This window comes from Haliotis rubra, unplaced genomic scaffold (assembly GCF_003918875.1).
Source record: "Haliotis rubra isolate DU_JTF1 unplaced genomic scaffold, ASM391887v1 Scf377, whole genome shotgun sequence".
NCBI lineage: Eukaryota > Metazoa > Mollusca > Gastropoda > Lepetellida > Haliotidae > Haliotis > Haliotis rubra.
This window is the reverse complement of record NW_025767054.1, coordinates 224,148-247,295: the sequence shown is the minus strand read 5'-3', so window position 1 is coordinate 247,295 and position 23,148 is coordinate 224,148. Positions and strand designations below refer to the sequence as shown.

At 41.5% G+C, this 23,148-nt stretch overlaps 1 protein-coding gene across 1 annotated transcript in view; it reads left to right on the top strand.

Annotated features, from left to right (window-relative positions):
- Positions 1-2,353: 2,353 nt before the first annotated feature.
- Positions 2,354-23,148, top strand: part of LOC124286166 (phospholipase B1, membrane-associated-like) — a 42,658-nt gene continuing 21,863 nt past the window's right edge. The window contains exons 1-21 of the mRNA XM_046722516.1: positions 2,354-2,481; positions 5,077-5,186; positions 5,989-6,049; positions 6,507-6,565; positions 7,110-7,177; positions 8,246-8,289; positions 9,244-9,349; positions 9,935-10,067; positions 10,856-11,013; positions 11,459-11,636; positions 12,202-12,300; positions 13,233-13,298; positions 15,159-15,330; positions 16,149-16,312; positions 18,946-19,057; positions 21,182-21,324; positions 22,055-22,127; positions 22,210-22,268; positions 22,377-22,444; positions 22,557-22,600; positions 22,734-22,842. Of these exons, the coding sequence (XP_046578472.1) occupies positions 2,388-2,481; positions 5,077-5,186; positions 5,989-6,049; positions 6,507-6,565; positions 7,110-7,177; positions 8,246-8,289; positions 9,244-9,349; positions 9,935-10,067; positions 10,856-11,013; positions 11,459-11,636; positions 12,202-12,300; positions 13,233-13,298; positions 15,159-15,330; positions 16,149-16,312; positions 18,946-19,057; positions 21,182-21,324; positions 22,055-22,127; positions 22,210-22,268; positions 22,377-22,444; positions 22,557-22,600; positions 22,734-22,842 (2,120 nt within the window). The 5' untranslated portion in view covers positions 2,354-2,387. The remainder of the gene's footprint in view (positions 2,482-5,076; positions 5,187-5,988; positions 6,050-6,506; positions 6,566-7,109; positions 7,178-8,245; positions 8,290-9,243; positions 9,350-9,934; positions 10,068-10,855; positions 11,014-11,458; positions 11,637-12,201; positions 12,301-13,232; positions 13,299-15,158; positions 15,331-16,148; positions 16,313-18,945; positions 19,058-21,181; positions 21,325-22,054; positions 22,128-22,209; positions 22,269-22,376; positions 22,445-22,556; positions 22,601-22,733; positions 22,843-23,148) is intronic.

The following is a 23,148-nucleotide window of genomic DNA, read 5'->3' as shown; positions in this document are numbered from 1 at the left end:
TCACAAAGACATGACCAAGATTTGAAAAATGCATATTTTTCATACTTCAGATTAGCTAAAGCAGAAATATATTCTATTATGATACGGTGAAGTATTTTAGGGATATGGTGTTAGGTAAATGCGACTTTTGTATAATATATTTAGAATTGTTAATCATCTTCATACGGAGTGTACAAGAATATCAATATCGATCATTATAGATATTTTCAAGGCTCCATATCTGAAAATATTTTGAATGTTGTTAGCTACAACTATTCAAAGTTTCATGCATTCAAAGGTACAATTTTTCACGGCGGAAGTATTCGATAAGTTTTCGCTATTAGAGGTTTAATATACAATATCCTACACGTTTTTGAATGTATTTTAGTTAAGCGAACAACTGTCTGGTGATGCTTGTCACAGAGAGACTGACTGACTGACTGAGTTTGGTTTTACGCCGCATTTAGCAATATTCCAGCAACATCACGGCGGGGGACACCAGAAAAATGGGCTTCACACATTGTACCCATGTGGGGATTCGAACCCGGGTCTTCGGCGTGACGAGCCAAAGCTTTAACCACTAGGCTACCCCACCGCCCCGCAGAATGTTGAATGAAAGGTCAGTTGTTAGGGATACCAGTGCGTCAACTCTCATCCTTTTCCGTAAAATTTAAAGAGACTCGGCTTCTTTCGGAATGAGCGAATGATGTGAGTTTTACGCCGCTCCCAGTAATATTCCAGCTATGTGGCGGCAGTCTGTAAATAATCGAGTCTGGGCCAGACAGTCCAGTGATCAACAGTATGAGCATCAATCTGCGCAATTGGGAACCGATGACATGTGTCAACCAAGTCAGCGAGCCTGACCACCCGATCCCTTTAGTCGCCTCTTACGACAAGCATAGGTTACTGAAGATCAGTTCTAACCCGGATCTTCACGGGTTCTTCCGGAATTTTCACGATTTGGTCAGAAATGAGCGTGAACGGATTATGCGTCAAAAATGCGTCTTCAGACTTAGTTGGAGGTAAGGCCACTGTGAACAGTATTTAATAAAGGTTAAACAAACATCGTGTATAAATTGATAGTCTTGTTAAACCCACTATCAGACTTCGAGAATCCGAAGAAATTAATAAGGTAATCGAATTGTTTGTCTTTTTACTACGAATCACCCTCTGTAGATACCTGAAACATATACAGAGGGTTGTTCAATGAACAAGCACACACTTTAATCATGTTGATTAGACCTTTGAAGTTCTGGGATCATTCACTTAATAACCCGTGTGAATCTGGCTTTCTAACACGCAGTCTACGGACCCTGACATTGGTATGGGGTGCAACTCTGTTATGCAAATACATGTATGTCTCGGAAAGGAAGGGAGACAATTTCATTAGCCACAAGCATGTGAATGGTAACATCGTAATGCAGAAAAATTGCCAGGCTGTTCTGTTTCAACGGAGTTACACTTCCTTCCTGGGTGTGTCAAACAGTTGAAGTAGACATAGTTCCTTGTTAATTTCGGATCCAAACCCAATCAACAATGCCTTAAGGTGAGTGAGTGTGGCATTACTCGAGCGATACCACGGCTGGGGACACCACAAATGGACTCGAACCCGGGGGAACCGAACCCGGGTGTGACAAGCGAACGCTTTATTCACTTGGCTAGCCACTGCGCCTTAAGTTTTTGGTTTGGTTGTTATTTAACGCCGCACTCAGCAATATTCCAGCTCTATTGCGGCGGTCTGTAAATAATAAAGTCTGGACCAGACAATCCAGTGATCAACATCATGAGCATCATTATACACAATTGGGTTGTTAGGACAATTAGGTTGTTGGGTTGTTGTCAACCAAGTCAGCGAGCCTGACCACACGATCCAGTTAGTTGCCTCTTACGATAAGCATGGATTGCTGAAGACCAACTCTAACTGGGATCTTCACGTGTCAGGACGCCCTGATATAACGGAATGTTCAAACCTCTTATAGTTTAACTCATTTAATGACGATGAGGAACGAATAGTCCGTTTTCGTAGAGATTGGTTTTACACCGCTTTAAGCAATATTCCATCAATGTCACATCGGGGGACACCAGAAATGGACCTCATACATTGTGCTCATTTGGGAATCAAACCCGGTCCTTCGGCCTTACGAGTGACCACTTCAATTACTGTGCTACCCCACCGCCTGGCTTGGTGGTGTAGAGAACAGACACTGTTTTCTCTACGTTGTGTCATCAGGCTGCTTAAGCGGTGCTCGTTCAAGGCAGTTTGATCCATCTGTGTTGGGTCCAGTCACATGTAGATAATCACACCAGTGTGGGATGTGTGAACACCAGTGATTGTATCCTAATGAACTTTGACAGCGTATCAATGTAGGTCAGAGGTGAAAGCATATCACGTATATGGGTTCGTATGCATGAAATCACCAGCACCCCAGTCGAGACATCGCAACATGGCCGGCGCAGTGGCCTTCCTGTGTTTTATATTACTGTCCCTATCAGCAGCATCTGGTAAGTGATGTAATTTGTTTATGTAGATGGAACAAACATGGATACCAGCAATGAGGTAAAAAGAGAAAGGAGGGTGGTTAGATATTGATGAAATGCTTTTCAGTCGTCATGAAATCTGTCATATCATCACCAGTCATCCCATATATATGTATATATATACAGGTAACTCAATATTAGCGAGAGTCACATGTCGATTACAAGAGTATTAAGTTCCAACTTAAGTATCACGTGTGGGGTATCAGGAAATGTTTACAGCATTTATACACCATCGACGGCGACATGTACAGCTTACGTCACGAACATGGACATTGGGGAGCTCTAGAAGTCTGCGGTTCGATTCCTAACAAGGGCAGGGTTTAAGCCCCTGGCATATATACTGAAAAATACAAGAAATGTTTATTCGTCACGTTTCTTTGTTTAACGCTGCATTTTTAGCAATATTCCAGCCAACTGATAACGGACTGTTACAAAATACATGTCTGGGCCAGAGATTGACGCCCTTGGCATCGGTCTACGCCATCGGGATACAATCACATGCATCAACCTTGTCCGCAAGTCTGATCATCCAGCGCCATTGGTCGCCACCTGCGACAAGGATGACCAAGCCTAGTCTAGAACTTCACGGATTAATCGATTAAATGCGGGTATCATGGTCGTTTTTAGAACCCTAAGTTTGCGTGGTTTCGGCGTCTGTGTTCGGTTATGTAAGGGTTACTTTATTTTGTAATTGTTTGGTCAAAGCAAATGTTTACAGGCAATTCAGCTCTGTCATTGCTGAATCATGATACTCGCGCTATACATGTATCTTCTATTCTGGTGTTTTAATCAGATCGTACTCGGTAGATGGTTTCGGAAAATACGTCAGCGTTATGGCTTTATCAGTAGGCTATTTTTATATAAAATCGTGTACGATGATAACATAGACATAGACAAGATTAATAAATCTTGAAAACAAGATGATGATGAAAAACAAAAATGAGCCGTCCCTAAGTAATTAACATCTGAACACATTTTAATCTGGAAAGCATTGTATTAATTATATTTTTTGTATTTGTCAATCAGGCAAATACCACATATGTTTTTCGCATAATTATATGTTATATTATGTATAATATACACCGTGTTATGTAATGTGGTAGTGATACCCTGGTCGATAACGGCAACAAAATAAATCGAATGGTCAGATTCGGATACGAAGAGAAGAAGAAGGGGAAATATATCTTATTTACGTGACGCATGCTGTTCATAGGGTAAAACCAATAAAATGCAAACATAAAACAAAATAAACAGCAGAACGCAGACGGCTTGCAGAGGGAGGGAGCCAATGACCTGTAACAGACCTTTGGGTCATAAAGGTCAACGTTCGTCAATGTAGGTCAGCTATGCTGATGGCCCTGATGTCAAAAGAATCTAACTTTGGATGCCTACCTTTTTGTACAAGGTTTTGTTTATTGGTTGTTGGTTTATGTTTCACAATTTTTAGCACGATGTTCTTTTTCATTCCAAGAGCAAAAGTTGTACGTTTCATGGAATCCGACACCTTATAAATCGGTTTGCTACGTTTGCTCTCAACACATTTCTAATTAAACGTTTAGCATCATCTGAATAAGCTTTCATGATGACAGCTAGAAGTAGTCAATGTGAATGATCCAAACGGTCTATCACTGTGCAGTGCACAGGTAACTATCATGAACTGCACGTGCATTTACCTTTATGACCCAACACTGCTGCTGTTACAGGTCATTGTCTCCCTCCCTCTGCAAGCCGTCTGCGTTCTGCTGTTTATTTTGTTGACAGTTACATAGACAGATTCTTTAATACAAATGCATAAAATCGGTGATTTACAATGTGATTAGGTTGTCTGACAAAACATCCACTTGCACAGTTTGAGATCGATTGGGTCATTGGATGAAGAGATATTTAAAAAAAAACGGGTCCACATGCATTTCATGCCAAACTATAGTCCCGAATAGTCAGACAATTAATGGGCGGTATTATACTAATCTACCTGAACACATGCTTTAGAATATCAGTGAGTATGGTTTTCCGCCGCTTTTAGCAATATTCCAGCAATATCACGGCGGGGGACACCAGAACTGGGCTTCACACACTGTACCCATGTGGAGAATCGAAGTCGGGTCTTCGGCGTGACGAGAGGACACTAGTCTACCCCACCGCTCCCTTAGAATATCAAGACGTACTTAGTAGAAGTGAAGGCGATTTGTTCCATCAGGACAATGCACCTGTGCACAAGCCTGTAGTTGCCATGGTTGCAATGGCTTTGAATTTATTGAGCATTCTGCGTACTCAGCGAAATTGGCATCGTCCCCACCTTCCCAAACCCGAAGAACCTTCGGGCATACATTTTGCAAATGACGATGATGTAATTTCTCCCTGAGACTGCTGTGCCCCACCAGCAGGAAGTCGTCGGCACCAGTGAGATCCGTCACTGGTCCTGCAATGTGTATGGATCGTGGAGGCGAGTGAAAAATGGTTCGCATCCACCTACGTCAACGTAGTCCATCACAAATATACTCAACACGTTTAGTAGTTTTAGCATGTGATCATTAATTTAATATATATTGTTGCGGACAGATGACAATGAGTACCTGCAGCGTTACAAAGATTACATCCAGTCTGTGTCTAACAACGCCACCTATGTCAGCATGATGAGAGCAGAGGAGGAACACCAACACCACCCTAAGGTACATGTTGTGGAGTGTTGACGGCCTCTCCATTCTGGTTTTGTCATAAAATCCATTAAATCGCCTCAACCCTATAAGCATATCAGGTAGTCGGTCCCTAAATGAAAACATACTAGCCTTAGTTCCAAAGAAGGGAGATAACCCATTATCATGGGAGTTAAACTAATGCCTCCGTCTCTGAATAAATGCAATTGTCATGGAAACAAATTACTCTATTTAAATAAGAAAGATTATGGGAAATTAAGAACTAGAACCTGGTTTTGCAATACTGAGAGGGCTGGGTGGAAGGCAAAATTATATGGTTCACAGACTGTATGACGCAGTCTTTACACTTTCACACAGGAGTGGTGTGGGCTTAACTTATTTTATTAAACATTTTCTATCTTGTCATTAGGACAACCTCGGCATGAAACAGATATCTACCTATTTTAGTTTATCACTGTGTCCTCCACATTTTCATATTACAAAAGGGGGCGGTGGGTTAGCCTAATGGTTAAAGCGTTCGCTCGTCACGCCGAAGACCCAGGTTCGATTCTCCACATAGGTACAATGTGTGAAGCCCATTTCTTGTGTCCCCCGCCGTTATATTGCTGGAATATTGCAAAAAGCGGCGTAAAACTAAACTCAATCACTCACTCATATTACAAAAGATAACTTGGATAAATATTGTGACAGTTTTCACTATCGTATGCTGTTTTCGTCTGCACCTGTACGCGACGAGGTCGGTGTTTATTACAGTCTGATTGTTTTGCTCTTGTCATACTCAAGCAGTGATGTATTCCGTGTACATGTATTTATACAGGTAGCTGGGTCCCCCTTCCCCTGCACCGTGTACCCGGCGTCTCCGACAGTGCCAACGTCAGGTAGTTTGTTCTGGTGTTATAGTTAAATAATTAACTCTTTATTTGTGGAACACATCATGCGCAGTCAATCCTGCATGATCTGGTGTAATAGGGTATACATGAAACTATATATCGTATTAAGGCGCCACAGTACAAAGGTACAGTAGAATTCAGTTGTAAGATTGTATATAGGATACGTTCAGTAGTTGTATTTGTTTTCAAGACCGACTGTAATTTCACCTGGCAGGTGATTGTTCCGATGTTTCACCTGACACGTGGTTTTTCGGATGTTTCACGTAACCGTGGTTTCATCTGAAACGTGGTTGTTCTGACGTTTCACCTAACACATAGTTGGTAGGATCTCTCCTATATCCGTGGTTTCACGTGGCATGTGGTTGTCCGGATGGTTCACCTAACCGAGGTTTCACCTGACACGTAGTTGTTTTGTAATCTAATCGTAGTTTTACGGATGTTTCAGTTCACGCTCTGCGACCTGGAGACGTGAAGGTCGTCGGAGCCATGGGGGACTCCATCACAGTGAGTTGTGTCGTGCAGGACAACGACTCCCCACCTTGCCTCCCCAACAGGAGCACTAATCTGTATTTAATTATTTCTTTCATTAATCGCTGATGGAGACAGCCGTGAAACTGTTCCACATTGTCATGCATTGTGAGGACACACGGGACGTCCAGATGTATGGTTGAATGACACTTAATAGACTGAAAAGATTTATGTGACCCGTGACATGGAATTCCCTTTCTGCCTTATTTACTGGTGTTATAACTACCAACCTCTGTGAAGCAAAACGATAACTTAAAAGTCGTTTGTGGAATGAGCACTCGGTGGCTAAGTTTAAATGGAAAATCGTTTGAATTCGAAACCCAACCAAAGAGTTATGCACAAGTTTTTAAAAATATCTACCGAATGACCATGACATTACATTGTCACGCACCACGCATTGCCACTTGTCTTCATCTGCGAAAGTCAAAGATTTGTTTATTTTATTTAAGAAAATGCTAAAGTAAGCCATTTGGTCGCATGGCCATCTGTACATCGTCAGTAACCTGTCCTCTTCTTCTAGGCGGCCCTGGGGGCTGACGCCAGCAACATATTGGGGATGCTAACTGAGTACAGGGGACTCTCCTGGAGGTGAGACATTATGGCATTGCTCACACAAGTCTAAAGGTCTAACATAAAAGGCCACTTCAGTTGAGTGAGTGAGTGAGTAAGGTCTTGCGCCGCTTTAAGTAATATCCCAGCCATATTGGGAGGTCAGTTGCTGGCGATTTGTAGCCCATTTTTATGTTTTAATGACATAAATACTCTATAATTTTAAGTTACATGCAAGTTTTATATCTCTAACTGTGATATACTAGTTGTTTTACTGTCCTTTGGAGACAGATTTTAAAATATAAACTTATAAAATATTTGGGATATATATATATCTATTATATCTTTTTATATGTTTTAGTCACGATATGGCTGAAATATTTGCCAAAATGACTTTAACTCACTCACTCACTCACTCACGGCAAGGACACATTAATTGGGCTTCACACATTGTACGCATGTGGATCTTCGGGCGAGCGAACGCTTTAACCACTAGGCTACCACACCGGCCCTCAGTTGATCAAAAGCTTTGAACAATGTAAACATGCAGGCGGAAAGAAAAGAAGTCTGAGATTCAAATCACAAAAATGAAATGAAGTTAATCATACGAATCACCCACTCAAAGTAGAGGGAGCTTGGGCTATTGAAATGTGAAGGCATCCATTGTCAGCATCTTATCAGAATATATCAGAATTTCAGATTTCTGCATTGAGCGAAGGTAAAGCTACAGGTTTTGTTTTGGGGTATGTGATAATCTGAAGATTTCTTGAGCATGTTGTAAAATAATTTATAACCCTTATCACTTGGTTACATAAAAAACATGGTGTAACGATATATTTCGGTCAAAGTGGCATGGAACTGTTGCTGCCTGAATTTATTGAATATTTGTATTGTTTTTGTATTTGGATTGTATAGTTTGAGGTATATCGATCGACCTAATGTGTCGCCTCTCACAACTGTTGTTTGTGGAACCCATGGATTTGGTACTGGGTCTCCACAGGCAAAGCCTAGACATATAGCGACGGTATTGTTAATCACTGTACATTATGTTATGGGAGTCTCTGAGTATATATTTCACCACGAACTCTGTGTATGATGTTGTTTCAGTATTGGCGGAGATGGAACCTATGAAGACCAGGAAACACTACCGAGTAAGTAGCCTGCTGTCTTAGGGAGGTCATTACTATGTACGTCTGTTCCGCCCACTCATGAATATTCATGATTTCTGTGCACTTAAGACCATTGTAGGTTTAAGGGCACAACATACGTCTGTGTTTGTTGTTTAACGCTGCACCCAGCAATATACCGGCTACATGACGCAGTGAGCAAATAATCGAGGCTGGATCAGAAAAAAACCCTCTGGCTGACATTATGAGCATCTATCTACACATGGGCGTACGTCGACCTTGACCACCGGATTCCCGGAAGTCACCTTCCATGACAAGTATGGGCAGTTATACTGCTTTGGTCAGTATAACAGTTATTCAAGGACGTGTCTGCTAACTGTGGGAGGAAAACACGAAGTGATGCAGATTTCAGATGTCAACCATTTCGGTGAAACCCACGAGCACAGGTATGCAATCTAGGTGAACCGGAATTCGAACCTGCAATCCAAGGGACGAAACTCTGCACAGCGAAATTGCGACAGTGTGCCAGCCATGTCCGCCTAAGTAGACTGCATCGTCTTCGTAGCCCACCAGGTACAAGTATGTTTGCGCCCCATTCTGCGAGTGATATCAACCCAAATCTGCAGGGGGTCGCAAATGTATACCTAAAGTAGGGTGGCACATATACGGTGGAGTCTGGATGAGTGTAATATTACCTTGACAATCGCATTCACGCAAGCCTGGTGCAGAGGAACCAGTGGTTGATAGCAAGAACCACAATCAGTGATATACGCGACTTGATCCACATTGTAGACTTCAACCGGAACTGTCCATGGCTGACCTTTCCTCATCTATTACCTGTGTTACATGAAGCAGGCTGTTCTAATCACATATACAGTTACTTCCGTACTATTGTCGACGATAGAAAGTTTTTGACAATATTTACGTGCAATAGGAAACGTGAAACAAAATGAAATGTTCTTCCTTGGGTATTTTCAGACATCCTCAAGAGATACAACCCTAAGTTAAAGGGGTACTCCGTCGGTACAGGAGACAAGGAGGACAATGCTCACCTGAACGTTGCCGATACTGGCAGCGAAGCCGCGTAAGTAGAAACACCGCGTTTTTGTCGACAGTTGACTCGTTCGAGTACGGCATATAATACGTTAATCCCTGGATTGTCTGTTCTAGACTCGATTATTTACGGACTGCCGTCATATAGCTGGAATATTGGCAAATGTGGCGTTAAACAAACAAACAAACAAAGCCTATAAATCAGTTTCCATGGCGATTCCGGGTCAGAATAGGTTCCCAGGCTGCAACCTATGCCGGTTGTACGAGGCGGCCAAATGGATCGGTGGTCGGGCTCTAAGACTCTGTTGATTGCCTGTCATTGTTCATAACATGAATCACTGGACTGTCTGGTCCATACTTCACAGACTACCGTTTTACATATAGAATGTCGCTGGGTGCGGCGTTAAACAACATACATACTCATGTATTATCGTTATTGTAATATATCGTACGCCATTCGATCCAATTATAACATTGCCAAAATATGAAGTTCCTTTCTACAAAATGCTAAATTTTAACTTGCATCACATACAATTTACAGAACATATACATTTGATAGAAGTTTTAAGACATAGTCGTACAGTCGATGTAAGGGTTGTTGGTGATGTCACCTCAGGGACCTTCCGAGACAGGCAAGAGTTTTGATAGACCGGATGAAGAATGATCCGGAGATTGACCTTGAGAACGACTGGAAGGTCATCACAATCATGACTGGCGGGAACGACATCTGCGACGTATGCACTGATCAGGTGAGGCTTGCATCAACACCACGACGTGTTTTAACGTTCCGAATATGGCGACGTATTTACCTCGCCTGTCAATGTTTAGTTTGCAGGTTGTACTGATGTGGAAAGGTAAGGTCTGTACCTCGGAAATGATTATAATTCAAGACCGCTATTTGAATATTCATGATGAAATTAGCATTATAAAATCATTTTCGAAATCATTGGTTCGAATTCGCTAATTAGCATCGATTGAAAAGTTTGAACTGAGAATCTCACACAATTATCTTTGGCTATCAGATATAACAACGAGTTCGAAAGAAAGTTTGAATCTCAGAGGCTTGTTAAAGATTTTGAACAAAAATATCACCAAATACAATAGTTATCTATTAAATATCCAAAGATCCGTGCATGCGAATCCAATAATCACTGAAAACCATTCTTTCGACTTTGCAATGGAATTCATGTAAAAGGTACATCTATAGAGCCTCACTAGCAGAGCGTTTAATTATGTCATAGTAATGTTCTTCAAAGCACTGTGGTGGAATTTCCTTCCAGCGACGTCTTCAGGGATAAATTGGTTAGTCTCAAGCAATATATCCTGTGAAGGTCAGTTGTGATTGATATACATGTTTATTCTCATCAAATATAGTCTTTCCTTTAACAATAATCAACACTGCATGTTGACATGCTGCTTAAAGCGACGTTGTCATAGGTTCTCTACTTTGACTTGCAGTTTCTGAGGCGACAGACACAATATATTCACTCATGATCTTAAGATGCACGGCCTAAAATGATATATTATATATCCCCAGGAAGGGCACAGCCCCGAACGTTATATCGAGTCGGTGACCTCTGCCCTGGACCTGCTTCAGACAGAGGTTCCCCGAGTGTTCGTCAACCTGGTAGAGACGATCAATGTGGAGATCGCTAAAGAGCTCAACAAGGGATTTCTTTGTACTGTTCTACACGTGTAAGTCTTGTACATAACGGTTATGTATAGCTGTGAATAGGAGGAGGTCTGTGTGCGTGTCTGTGCATACGATATACAGTCTTACAGTGTTTGTCTGTGCATATGATATACAGTCTGGCAGTGCGCGTCCGGGCACATGATGTACAGTCTGGCAGTTCATGCTATATAGCACTGCTTCTTCACAAATATGATGCAAATGCATTGCCTGTTCTTGAATTAGATGCTATATGGTTCTGCTTGTCCATGAATACTGTAGGAGAGTTCGTAAATTATACTTTAATGTCAGTGAATAGAGTTATATATTGAAAGTTTTTTGTCCGTGAGTATGTCCGTGAATGTCATAGCAACACACCACCGCACGTCAGTGAATAGGATGATGTTAATGCAGGAGCACGTGCACGTGCACAATGTATGTCACCACTAAAAGGGATATTTCTACTAACAGCGCGTGCAAGTGTGCGGCGTTCCCTGATGGCGAGGAGGGGGAGGAGATTGTGGTGCAGACGACCAAAGCATACCACTCTCAGACAGAGCAGCTGGTCAATACTGGCCGTTACGACACCGAGGACGACTTCACTGTAGTAGTGCAGCCATTCCTCGAGGACACATTCCTGCCAAGAACGGTAGGGCGAAACCGGAAGTACAATGACCTCGCACTCTAATAAGAAATAAATGATAAAGGAAACCATTGAGCGATACCCAGAGGCTGGAAGACCTACAGTATCACATGACCTAAAAGCGTAACAATCAAATTCCCTTTCCGCATGTGCCTCCGTGTTACAAAGGCTAGTTATGACGTATGTGCAGAAAACAGTTCAGACTCATTTATGGGTTCAGTAGCGTTTGAAATGAACACTCCATGACGGCCTTTAAGTTAAGTAACAAAAGATTCTCAAAGATTCTTGTTTTCGTTGTTATGCAAGGACGTGTTCAAGAAAAAGAATGGATACAAACCTATTGTTCAATGTAGAGGATGAAAACATCAGGTTGCGGGCTTATGTTTATGATTGTACCGAAGTTAAGTAACAAAAGATTCTCAAAGATTCTTGTTTTCGTTGTTATGGAGTTGTTCAAGATAAAGAATAGATGCAAACCTATTGTTCAATGTAGAGAAAGAAAACATCATTGCGGCCTTATGATTGTACCTAGCTATGCACTCAAATTCAATCATGGTTGTATATTTTCTAGGCTGATGGCGAACCTGACTTCAGCTTCTTTGCCCCCGACTGTTTCCACTTGAGCAGTAAAGGCCAAGCCGCTGCTGCCAATGGTCTATGGAACAACATGGTGAGTACTGTTGCATTGCGCCGTAACTGTTATGTATTCCAGGAAGTGATCCAGTCCAGACCAGACATATACTCATGCTAGGTTGTCACGCCCATATTAAAAAATTGAAGGGTTGACAACAGTTATTGGCATGATATATCAGATGGTGATAGGTATAAAAATAGTCTAACGCTGTAACCCAAACGACCACTAAACTGTGTATATGTTCAAAGGTAAACTGTAATGAGTAAATCATGTAAATCACGTACTTCATCCACATTGAACTAGGTACCTACAATACTACATACGAATCCGTGGCCAAGTGGTTAGGGCATTTGCCTGGAGAGCGGAAGGTCTGTGGTTCTAGATGCAAGAGGTGTTAAAAGATGGTACCTGGAGTATCCCTGCGGTTCCTCATTAAGGTCTGAGGTGAAATTGGGTTTAACGTCGTGCTTGAGAATATTTTGCTTCGATGCATGCGTGTGTATGAGGCGGCTGTTTGTAAGATGACTTAAGCTTTTATAGTGCTAGCCCACTGAGATATCATGCCGCAGTGGAGCATTCCCCATTAAGGGATAAATCACTCGAGCCGACCAGTCCTGGTACCCATTGATGGGCGCCATATATTGGTACCCTTGTATATTAACTGTATCTGAGTCGGATATCCATGTAACCTGACGCATAGTGTTTAGTAATAGTATATAGCACTATAAAACCGACATCGATAGTACAAGCAGCACACACATATACAAACATGTACAAGTTCAGTATTTTTTAACGTAAAATTCCATTTCATCTCACCTGACATATTAATATGAAAATACCACTCACTTATCGTTAAGGATTTTGCCTGGCGAACAGAGAACCTAAGGACAATACTTTGGTTTATACAAGCGGTTGTTGTTGTTGATAACGGTTATATGTGCACCACTGTCATCCGTGTTGTGTTGCAGATCGAGCCTGAAGGAAGCAAGCGTGTCAGCTGGGCTCCCGGTGAACCTATCGACTGTCCATCTGAGGTGATGATAGTTTCATGTCTAGCATCTGTTACATACTATAACCAACCAGTTGAGGTTTGGAGAAAGTTTGAACCTTCTGTTTGGGTAGGGTCGGGCAATGATCTCAGAAGTAGTCGTGCTAATATAGGACCATTTTCATGGTCTTGCGTTGGCACATTACAGTATGTGTATGTACATGTAAATATGGATTTCTGTTTGTATATATGTACATGTTCATGTATTTGTATGTGTGTTTATATATTTCCTTTATCCATAAGAACAGCAGCGTAACTGCGGGTGATGAACATATGTCTGGATTTGTATATTTATTTGTATACTGAACCACAAAAGAAACGTCGCTTTTCAAAACCAAATGCAAGATTTTGTTCTTACAAATTGGTGTTTTTATTATGATTGTATCGTTTTATTAACATGTTTTTCAATCCAAATTGACAGTTATTACCAACATCAGTGTGTTTTCTGATGAAAAAGCATTTCGACCAAACGCACCTAAAAAAGGCAGACGTGGCAAAAGGTTCCGTATGATATTCGTGAAAATGAAAATGCATGTGTATATTGTGACAACCCTACCAATGAAAGCGAGTCCCAAACTCGCCTGAAATCATTTTTGTTTTGACAAAATCGTCATGGTACGAATTGCGAGAGATCAGAGGAACCAAGTCTTCGGACGATTGCAAGACTGCCAATCATTTTAATGTTAGGACAATCTACCGACTGCAGGAGTGGTATCGGGTCACTAACAGAATCCAAGACCGTCCACGCAATGGGCGACCTTTCAGTAACATTTCAATGTCAAGACCGACAGATTGAGCGTCAACATCTGCAAAGAGCACGCCAGACCTTTGGGACTCACAACAGACCCATCAGTGCCGATACAGTGCATCGGCGTTTGCGCGGAAGTCACAGACCATATCGTAGTCCTGTGCTCACCGCTCATCACCGCCAAAACCGACTACAATGGACAACTCAGCATCGGAATTGGCGTTATCGACAATGGGAAACTGTGTTTTTCTCTCATGAAAGCCGATATTGTGTTTCGACAGTCGATGGCAGAGTGAGAGTATGGGGAACTGTTTTCCAGTGAGTGTATTGTTGAAAGAGACTCGTGAGGTGGTCCAAGCATCATGGTGTAGGGTGCAATCGGTCCGAACCAGATAGCTGGCACCGTGGTGTTCCAGAATCTCAGTCCAGGACGAGGAAATGACGTGACAGTTGCTCGCTATATTGACCAAGTTATAAAACCCCCACGTTGTACCACATTTTGGACGTTACAGAAATCACATCTTCCAGCAAGACAACACTCGTGCCCACACTGCCAGAGTAACATTGGACTTCCTAAAACAACAAGGCATCCAAACTCTACAATGGCCTGTACTCAGTCTTGATTTGAGTCCAATAGAACGCCTTTGAGACGAGATTCAAAGAAGACTGGATGACCGCCACCCAAGGCCGACAACTGCAGCTAGACTCGATCAGGCATTTCACAGAGTTTGGAGCCTAAGTGCCAATGGCCTTCTTCAACCGGCTAATTCATTCCATGTACAGACGATGCAACGCTTTCATCGATGCCCATAGAGGCCACACACAATACTGACTTTGGGGTATCTTAATGGTACCATTTTTTGGTGATTTTGTTTGTGTGAACTCTAAATGTGATTCCCCAAAATGTGTTAACCATAATTGTCAAGTTTGAACTCAACCCTCCGTTTTGATTGTTCATTAGAGTGAATTAAAGTGTGTGCTTTAAGAAACCGCTATCAGTGCGGCATTGCTTTTGTGGTTCAGTATATATATTTGTACATGTATTTAGATTTATATCTAAATTTATATCTGTTTGTGTATGTATATATGTATTTCCAGGCATCCCCGTTCTTCTTTACCCGTAAGAACAGCAACGTGACTGGGGGTGTTATGAGAGATGGTGCCCCGTTGACTAGTGGCGTGAAGGGGAACTCTGTGAATGAGGCGGAGAATGAGGAGAAGATAAGTGCCAACAACACAGGGGGCTCAGAGGACCACACAGTCGTCATCGGTACGTCTCAAGGGTTGATACTATTGGTGGTGAATTGTGTTGGTGGGCTATAGAAACAGTGGGTGATGGTTTCTACCATCGTCGATTATCCAGTGCATCACGTCTATGTTCTGTTATGAGAAATATCCCTGATCAAGTCGCTCCCAATTTTCGTCCAATCAAATTACTCTCACGAGCGAGAGATATTCTGTGCTACGAGATAGGAGATGGAGAGACGATGATGTGACCTCCAAAGGAGGAAACAGCAGCAGATTGGTCCAGGGTATTCGCCATGACAGAACATATATATCAGACACTGGACCACCGAAGATGGTATTGTCGGAGGGGCGACGGTTGACGGTTCTGGTGTAAGTTTTGAATTTGGGTGTATTCTTGTGCCCATCATTATCCCGTGGGATTTAAAAAAAAAATGATGATTCATAAACACATCCTTATGATATAGTTGGAGTCATACAATCGTAATTGTTATGCTTCTTAAAAGGGCTTTTTCATGTGGTAGTAGTAGTGGTAGGTGTTGAAAGTTGTAGTAGTAGGAGACTTTGCAGAAGTGGTAGTGGTGAAAGTGGAGTAGTGAGTGAGTGAGTGAGTGTGTGTGGTTTTGCGCCTCTTTGAGCGATATTTCAGTAATATCACGGCGGGGGACACTAGGAATGGGCTTCACACATTGTATCCATGAGGGAATCGAACCCCGACGAACGAACGCTTTAACCGCTAGGCTACCCCACAGGTCCGTGGGATAGTGAACACAATAAGTAGCCTTTCATATATCAAGGTTGTGTTTAGAGAAGTGCCAGTGATGTGGCGGTCGTGTTTTTCAGGAACGTCGTTTGTCGTACTGGCGGTGGTGGGGTTGATACTGACGGCGTTGTGGACTGCAAATAAACGCCGACGTGTGGGTGCCAACAAGTACCAAACGATGGACGAGGACACGCTGTGGGAGAAACCTAACTATGCGACCAAGATTATCAAGCAACACTCGCCATAACGTAGCACAAGTAGTGGGACATATTGTACATAGTGACGTTACTAACAAACCTGTATCGCCCACACGGGCGTTTTTCATTTTTTGAATAAAACCTTATTAATGTTAAATAACTTATTTAATAATTTCGATAATCCTCACTTGAATATATAAGTGACGTCGGGCGTTGTACTGATACGCCAATGGCTTGCCATGATTATGTTTACACGTTTGTCAACACCGGACACGTCCTCTAGCCGAGAGACGAACATCAAATGCTTGCATCACTTTGGGCTTTCCTCCCTACACCATGCTGACATGAAGTGGTATAACACTGTAGACAAAACTCCCTCACTCACACCACTCCACCTTATGATAGTGTATAGAGCACGTGACACACGCGGACATGATACATCAACGTAACGTGAAACACTAAACGGGAACCATTCTGCGATTGTGTGACCATTCAGACTGTCAGATGGTTATGATGAACATATTGCGACCTATTCGACTTTGATTTAAGACCACAACGAGCGAGAGATATTCTGTGCTACGAGATAGGAGATGGAGAGACGATGATGTGACCTCCAAAGGAGGAAACAGTAGCAGATTGGTCCAGGGTATTCGCCATGACAGAACATGTATATCAGACACTGGACCACCGAAGATGGTATTGTCGGAGGGGCGACGGTTGACGGTTCTGGTGTAAGTTTTGAATTTGGGTGTATTCTTGTGCCCGTCATTATCTCGTGGGATTTAAAAAAAAATGATGATTCATAATCATATCCTTATGATATAATCGGAATCATACAATCGTAATTGTTATGCTTCTTGAAAGGGCTTTTTTATTTGGTAGTAGTAGTGGTAGGTGTTGAAAGTTGTAGTAGTAGGAGACTTTGCAGAAGTGGTAGTGGTGAAAGTGGAGTAGTGATTGAGTGAGTGAGTGTGTGTGGTTTTGCGCCTCTTTTAGCAGTATTTAGCATCGTTTGGTGATGTCAATAAATGTAAACAGATGTAGCGCATCATACTTTTCCTGACCTGTTTTGACCTTTACTTATTTACTTATTGTGATTTCTCATCCGAGCGACTATGTTTGGCTGATGTCAAGATGTTTAGGGTGAACTACACCTCGGTAAATGTTGATTTGTTTACATACGTTTTGAAAATCCTAAATGATAATGAACACAATAAATGTAACCAAAATTGATCATGGTTACAAACCGTAACAATTATTTCATTGCGAATGAATGGTTGTATTGAAATCAAAGTTATAAGAGCAGTGCAACCAATACCTTGGCCACTGTAAATTCCACCTGCAAAGAATAAAGAGAAACTACGTATCTTAGCATTCACCACTAAATGAATATACAACATGCAGAATCCCATTTCCATGCTGTAGCATTTACATTGTTTTCCCCAAGTATACAGACTGAAATACAAAAAGCCTTAATACTTGGAATTATCTTATGTAATAGGTGCCAGCATTAACAGATAGTTGTATTAGCTGACTGAAATCAACTGTAGGTTTTTGAAGGCAAAATGGCCGCCCATTTATATCCTGTATACAAAGTCTTACAAATGTTAAAAAATGATAACCTACTTCACTATAGTTCATCTCCAACTTCAAGCAATTACATGCAAAAACGTTACTCGTCACAAACATCCATGAAGTCTACATAATGACCATCTGTGCGGATTAAAGGTAAGAATATATGCCACAAGCAAACAAGCATATGATACGCAGGGGTGTATTCAGGGTCCATCAAAAATGATGGCTATGATTCACATTGAATAAATCTAAAAATTCTTGAAATACATCATGTCCAGCCATTCTGCAATGGTAAGGTGAGTGAGGTTAGTTTTACGCCGCTTTTAGCAATATTCCAGCAATATCACGGCGGGGGACACCAGAAATGTACTTAAGACATTGTGCCCATGTGGGGAATCGAACCCGGGTTTTCGGCGTGACGCCTTAACCACTAGGCTACCCCACCGCCCCCTGCAATGGTAAGGCGTTAAGGAAGCAAGTCTAGATTTCCCCCGGTTCTGAATCTCCCATCTCACTGGGGCTCCTTTTCAGTGTACATGGGTTTATTTGTTACTATCAAAAGTATATATATTCAGGGACTTAAGGTTAGTCTAACTTGTAAACGTGCAAACTGGATTTTATGAACACTATCATGACTGCAAGAACAGTTCAGCTTGATTTGTCCCGGACCATTAACTAATCCACACGCTATGTTATCATGATCCAAAACGGCTTTCCTGTTATGCTCACTGGCATTAGCCACGCCCACGTAAAGCTGTGAGTTTGAGAGAGCCATGGATAAACAGTTTGATGGGGTGCAAAATAGCTTTTGATTCATTTATTTTGTCAAATTTATGGTATTTCCCATTAAATGAATCACGGTGTGTATTATTTTTATAAATTTAGTAGAGCCGCAAGGGCACATTGAAACTATTTCATCCCAAAAGAAATTTTCATTAATTGTAGTTTGTATGAACTACAAAATATTATATCAGTCAACAGATATATACGAATCTGACTGCTGTCATTATAATAGATAAATACCTAGGCGATAAAAAAATATCCAGCACACGCCACAGTTATCAACCATACGTGATTACATACGTGATTATCGCGTGAGCTGTAGCTTGATCACATGACCAACAAAAAAAGAACACGAAGAAGAAAACAATTAATTGAAGCTCCACGACTGATCATGACGGACACATCAAGTCTGCGAGTTTTATGGCTCATGGCAGGTAATGATGTTCTATTCATTTCGTTCATTGTTACACTGTAAAGACATCTGGTGGTGATTTTGGCAGGGAACGGGTCCTCAGCAAGTATACATGGTGTATAAGTGTTGAGTCACTACACAACCACAAAAGATTGTAAACGTAGCCCTGTTGAACTTACATTTAGCACTGATATTTGTCCTGTAATCTCTAAAAATGTTTGTTGTGAATGGCATGCAAATAATGTACATAGATTGTTGTGGTGAAGTGTTCTTTGTTAATGTGTTTGTTTGTTTGTTGTTTAACGCCCCATTCAGCAATGTTCCAGCTATATGGGGCGGGCTGAATCAGACAACTGAGTGATCAACAGCATGAACATCAATCTACGCAACTGGGATACAATGACATGTGTCCAAACCGAAACATGAGTCTCATTAACCTATTCAGATAATGACCTTTTTTTCAGCCGATCCGAATTTTCTCGTGTGAAAGTGAAAAGAGATACCACAAGCAACTATGGTTACACTGAATTCCAATTCCTTGTTTCATACGAAAATGGTATTTACAAGTTAATTTTAATTTCAAACTTTAATAACATCGTATTTCTATATTTTATGGCGAGGTGTTGGCAGCATGACCTTAACTAAGACGTCACGGGCTGCCCCTGTTTGATGAAGTAGTAAAATGATTCACAATTCATCTGGCTCACTGGTTACACCTGTTATGTGTTCTTTGCTTTTATCCAGTGTAGTAAAGGACAATGTGATTGATATAAAATCAAATCCGTACCAGACGGCCAACTTTTATAGCGGCAGAGCCTCGTTTTGATATTTCCACGATTTCCAGGTTTCTGTTTGTCAGAGCTCGCAGTACGACAGAGCACGCTGCACGACGTGTTTTCAAGGATTAGAAGGAGCGTAGTGTTGCAATATACAAGTGGTTAGATGTATCAAATAATACTGATTAATATTTATGTATCCAGTTGATTGAATTTGTCCCAAAATTCTGAACTGGTTATTGTACGAAGTTGCGCAATAGGACGGAACCCAGTCAGCAGGAAACGAGACTGTTGTGTAATGAATGTTTTCACTTGACCAAATTAGCGAGTCTGACCACCCGATTCCGTTAGGCGCCTCTTACGACATGCATGAGCTACTGAAGATAGTTCTAACCCGGATCTTCACGGGTTTGTTGATTGGCTGATGCATGTTTACCAGCTGCTGAGATGGATGGTCATGATGTCATTCACTGGATTGTCTGGTCTAGACTCTAGACCCCTATCGTGTAGCCAATACTGAGTGCACCGGTTAAACAACAAACAAACAAAACACGGAATGGGGGAACTATCGTAAGTCGCCGCAACTAGCGACTTATGACGACCAGTGGTATGCAGAGTTGTGTCCCTTAGGCATAACAGATACATGACACTGAGAGTTCGAATCCCAGTTCTCCCCGATTAGATTTCTTGGCTGGTCAGTTCCAAACACGTGCTAGTGGAACTAACCAAAGTGGCCGACGTCCTAAATCGCCAAAGCGCAGATTTACCAGACTGAGTGGTTTTATCACAGACTAGGAGCAGGGGTGGGATTGCGGCTTCAAAGGGGAGCAACTCTGCATACCATTGGTCGTAGTGTTATTTTACACCATAAGGTTCTCATATATAGTATTGTCCCGTTGTAGCTCTTAAGCCCTCTTGAACATTGAAACCATCGAGGACTACTGATAGCTAGATAATGATACTCCGGTTTCAATGATTTGGTTTGTCTACAATTCAAATATCTAAAGAAGACACCTCGAATGGTATAATGATCATAATAACAACATCAACACTAATATTAACAATAACACCACCAGCAACAACAATGTTGCCATAAACCAGGTCAAGTCACAAGTTGTAAGCACCCAATTCCGATTTGAGATTTCATGCCGGCTGTCGAGTTCAGCTCATTTAGGACATGATTCCGAACAGGAACATTCTTAAACATGTACAGTCAAAATTTATAATTTAATCTACTGAGGCAATGTACTGAAATACATGTACATCTGAAACGTTTACCTTCATGACTTACTTAGTTAATATGCAACATTTAATTTTAGCTTTATTGTCAAAATTGTATCTGTCAGCGTTTCTCTAATTTTGTTTTTCAGTATACGTGACTATCCCAGCATGCCACGGCAGCTATGACGACTACAGGGCGTGGCTCTCCAAGGCAGCCAGCAACTTTACCTTACAGAGAGACTTCAGCAAACACCTGCATCTCTTCAGGGAAGACCTTCAGGTTATATATCTGGTTCGGTCATGTGCCACCTATGTCGCTTCCAAAGCCGCAATAGTCTTCTGCATCATCATCATCATCATCATCATCATCATCATCATCATCATCATCATCATCATCATCATCATCATCATCATCGTCGTCGTCATTATCATCATCATCATCGTCGTCGTCGTCGTTATCATAATCGTCGTCGTCATTATCACTATCATCATTGTGATCGTCGTCATTAACATCATTATCGTCGTCGTCATTATCACCATCATCATTGTGATCGTCGTCATTATCATCATTATCGTCGTCATTATCATCATCATTATTCTCGTCGTCGTTATCACTATCGTCATCGTCATTGTCATCATTATTGTCGTCATTATCATCATCATCACCATAATCATCGTCGTCATTATCATAATCGTCGTCGTCATTATCATCATCATTATTCTCGTCGTCGTTATCACTATCGTCGTCATTATCATCATTATCGTCGTCCTTATCATCATCATCATCATCATCAACACTTGTTTTGCGCTGATTGGGCATCTTGCGCCGAAGTGTCGCGAACATATGGGGTTCTTACTATTTGTATGGCCGTAAATATATGGTATTGCTTTTTTTTTTAAAATATGTCGAAAAAGCCATTGCTTTTTTTAGTAATGCTGTTGCATCAAATATTGTTCTCTGTGTGAATACTTAGAGTCGACATTAAAGGGCCAGTGCTCACATGGCGTGTTATTGTTTCCAGAGTGAAGGCCACTTCCATGATGGAGCATTTCCCTGTACCACCTATCCCCCGTCACGACGTACTCCTGTATCAGGTATGTACCAATTATCCTCCGTCATTAGGTACTCCTGTATCAGATATGTACCACCCCCTTATGTATCTACACTGTATTGCAGTTCACCGCTTGAGGCCAGGTGACATTCAGGTTGTGGCAGCCATGGGCGACTCAATCACAGTAAGTCAGTTTCATTGGAGTTTGATAGTTCCGATCGTTCAAATATTTATTTAGATGAGAAGAGCAACTCGAAGTAACGTTTGTCATGAAATCCCATTTTACTTGCAGGCGGGAAATGGCATTACAGCGAAAACGATTATGGACATGCGCAGACAGGACCGCGGCCTTTCATGGAGGTTGACAAATATTTCTTTTCGAGAAAAAGTTAATTAAACATATTTAGCATTTATTTGGCATGCATTAGCCTGGAAGTATGATTAAGACTTGTTTTACCTATCTGATTTCCAGCATAGGCGGAGATCGGGATTACACCTACCAGCCAACCATACCAAGTAAGATGCCATGCACAGTTTGATCTATAATTCCTTCAAGAAAGAATATCTTGATAAAACGATAAAGTTTCCCAAAATTTCCACATTCCATGATGATATACTTTCCATTGTTCTACAGTATTATAACATGCAGATATTTTGAAGAAATACAACCCCTGGCTGAGAGGATTCGCTGTTAAAAGTGGCAGCGTGTGGAGTAGGGAAGCTCACCTTGATGTAGCCGAACCAGGAGCCGAGTCCGCGTAAGGAGTTTGGGGGGCAATATGTTTCTTTTGTGCTTACATAGGTTCTGAATAAAGTACTCGACTGTACAAATACAATATATCCTGCAAAAATGAAAAAACCCTAAATTGAACCGATCTGTATTGGATCTGTATCGTGGTTAATTGTTCAACGCCCCATTCAGTCATATAACAGTGAACAGAGACTGATAAAGATGACAAACATTGTTGCTGACCAAAACATATTTTAGTCTGTGAGATAGCAGATGCCTCGAAATGTGATAAATACACTGCTGTATTAATACTACTGCATCTATATTATTCTTT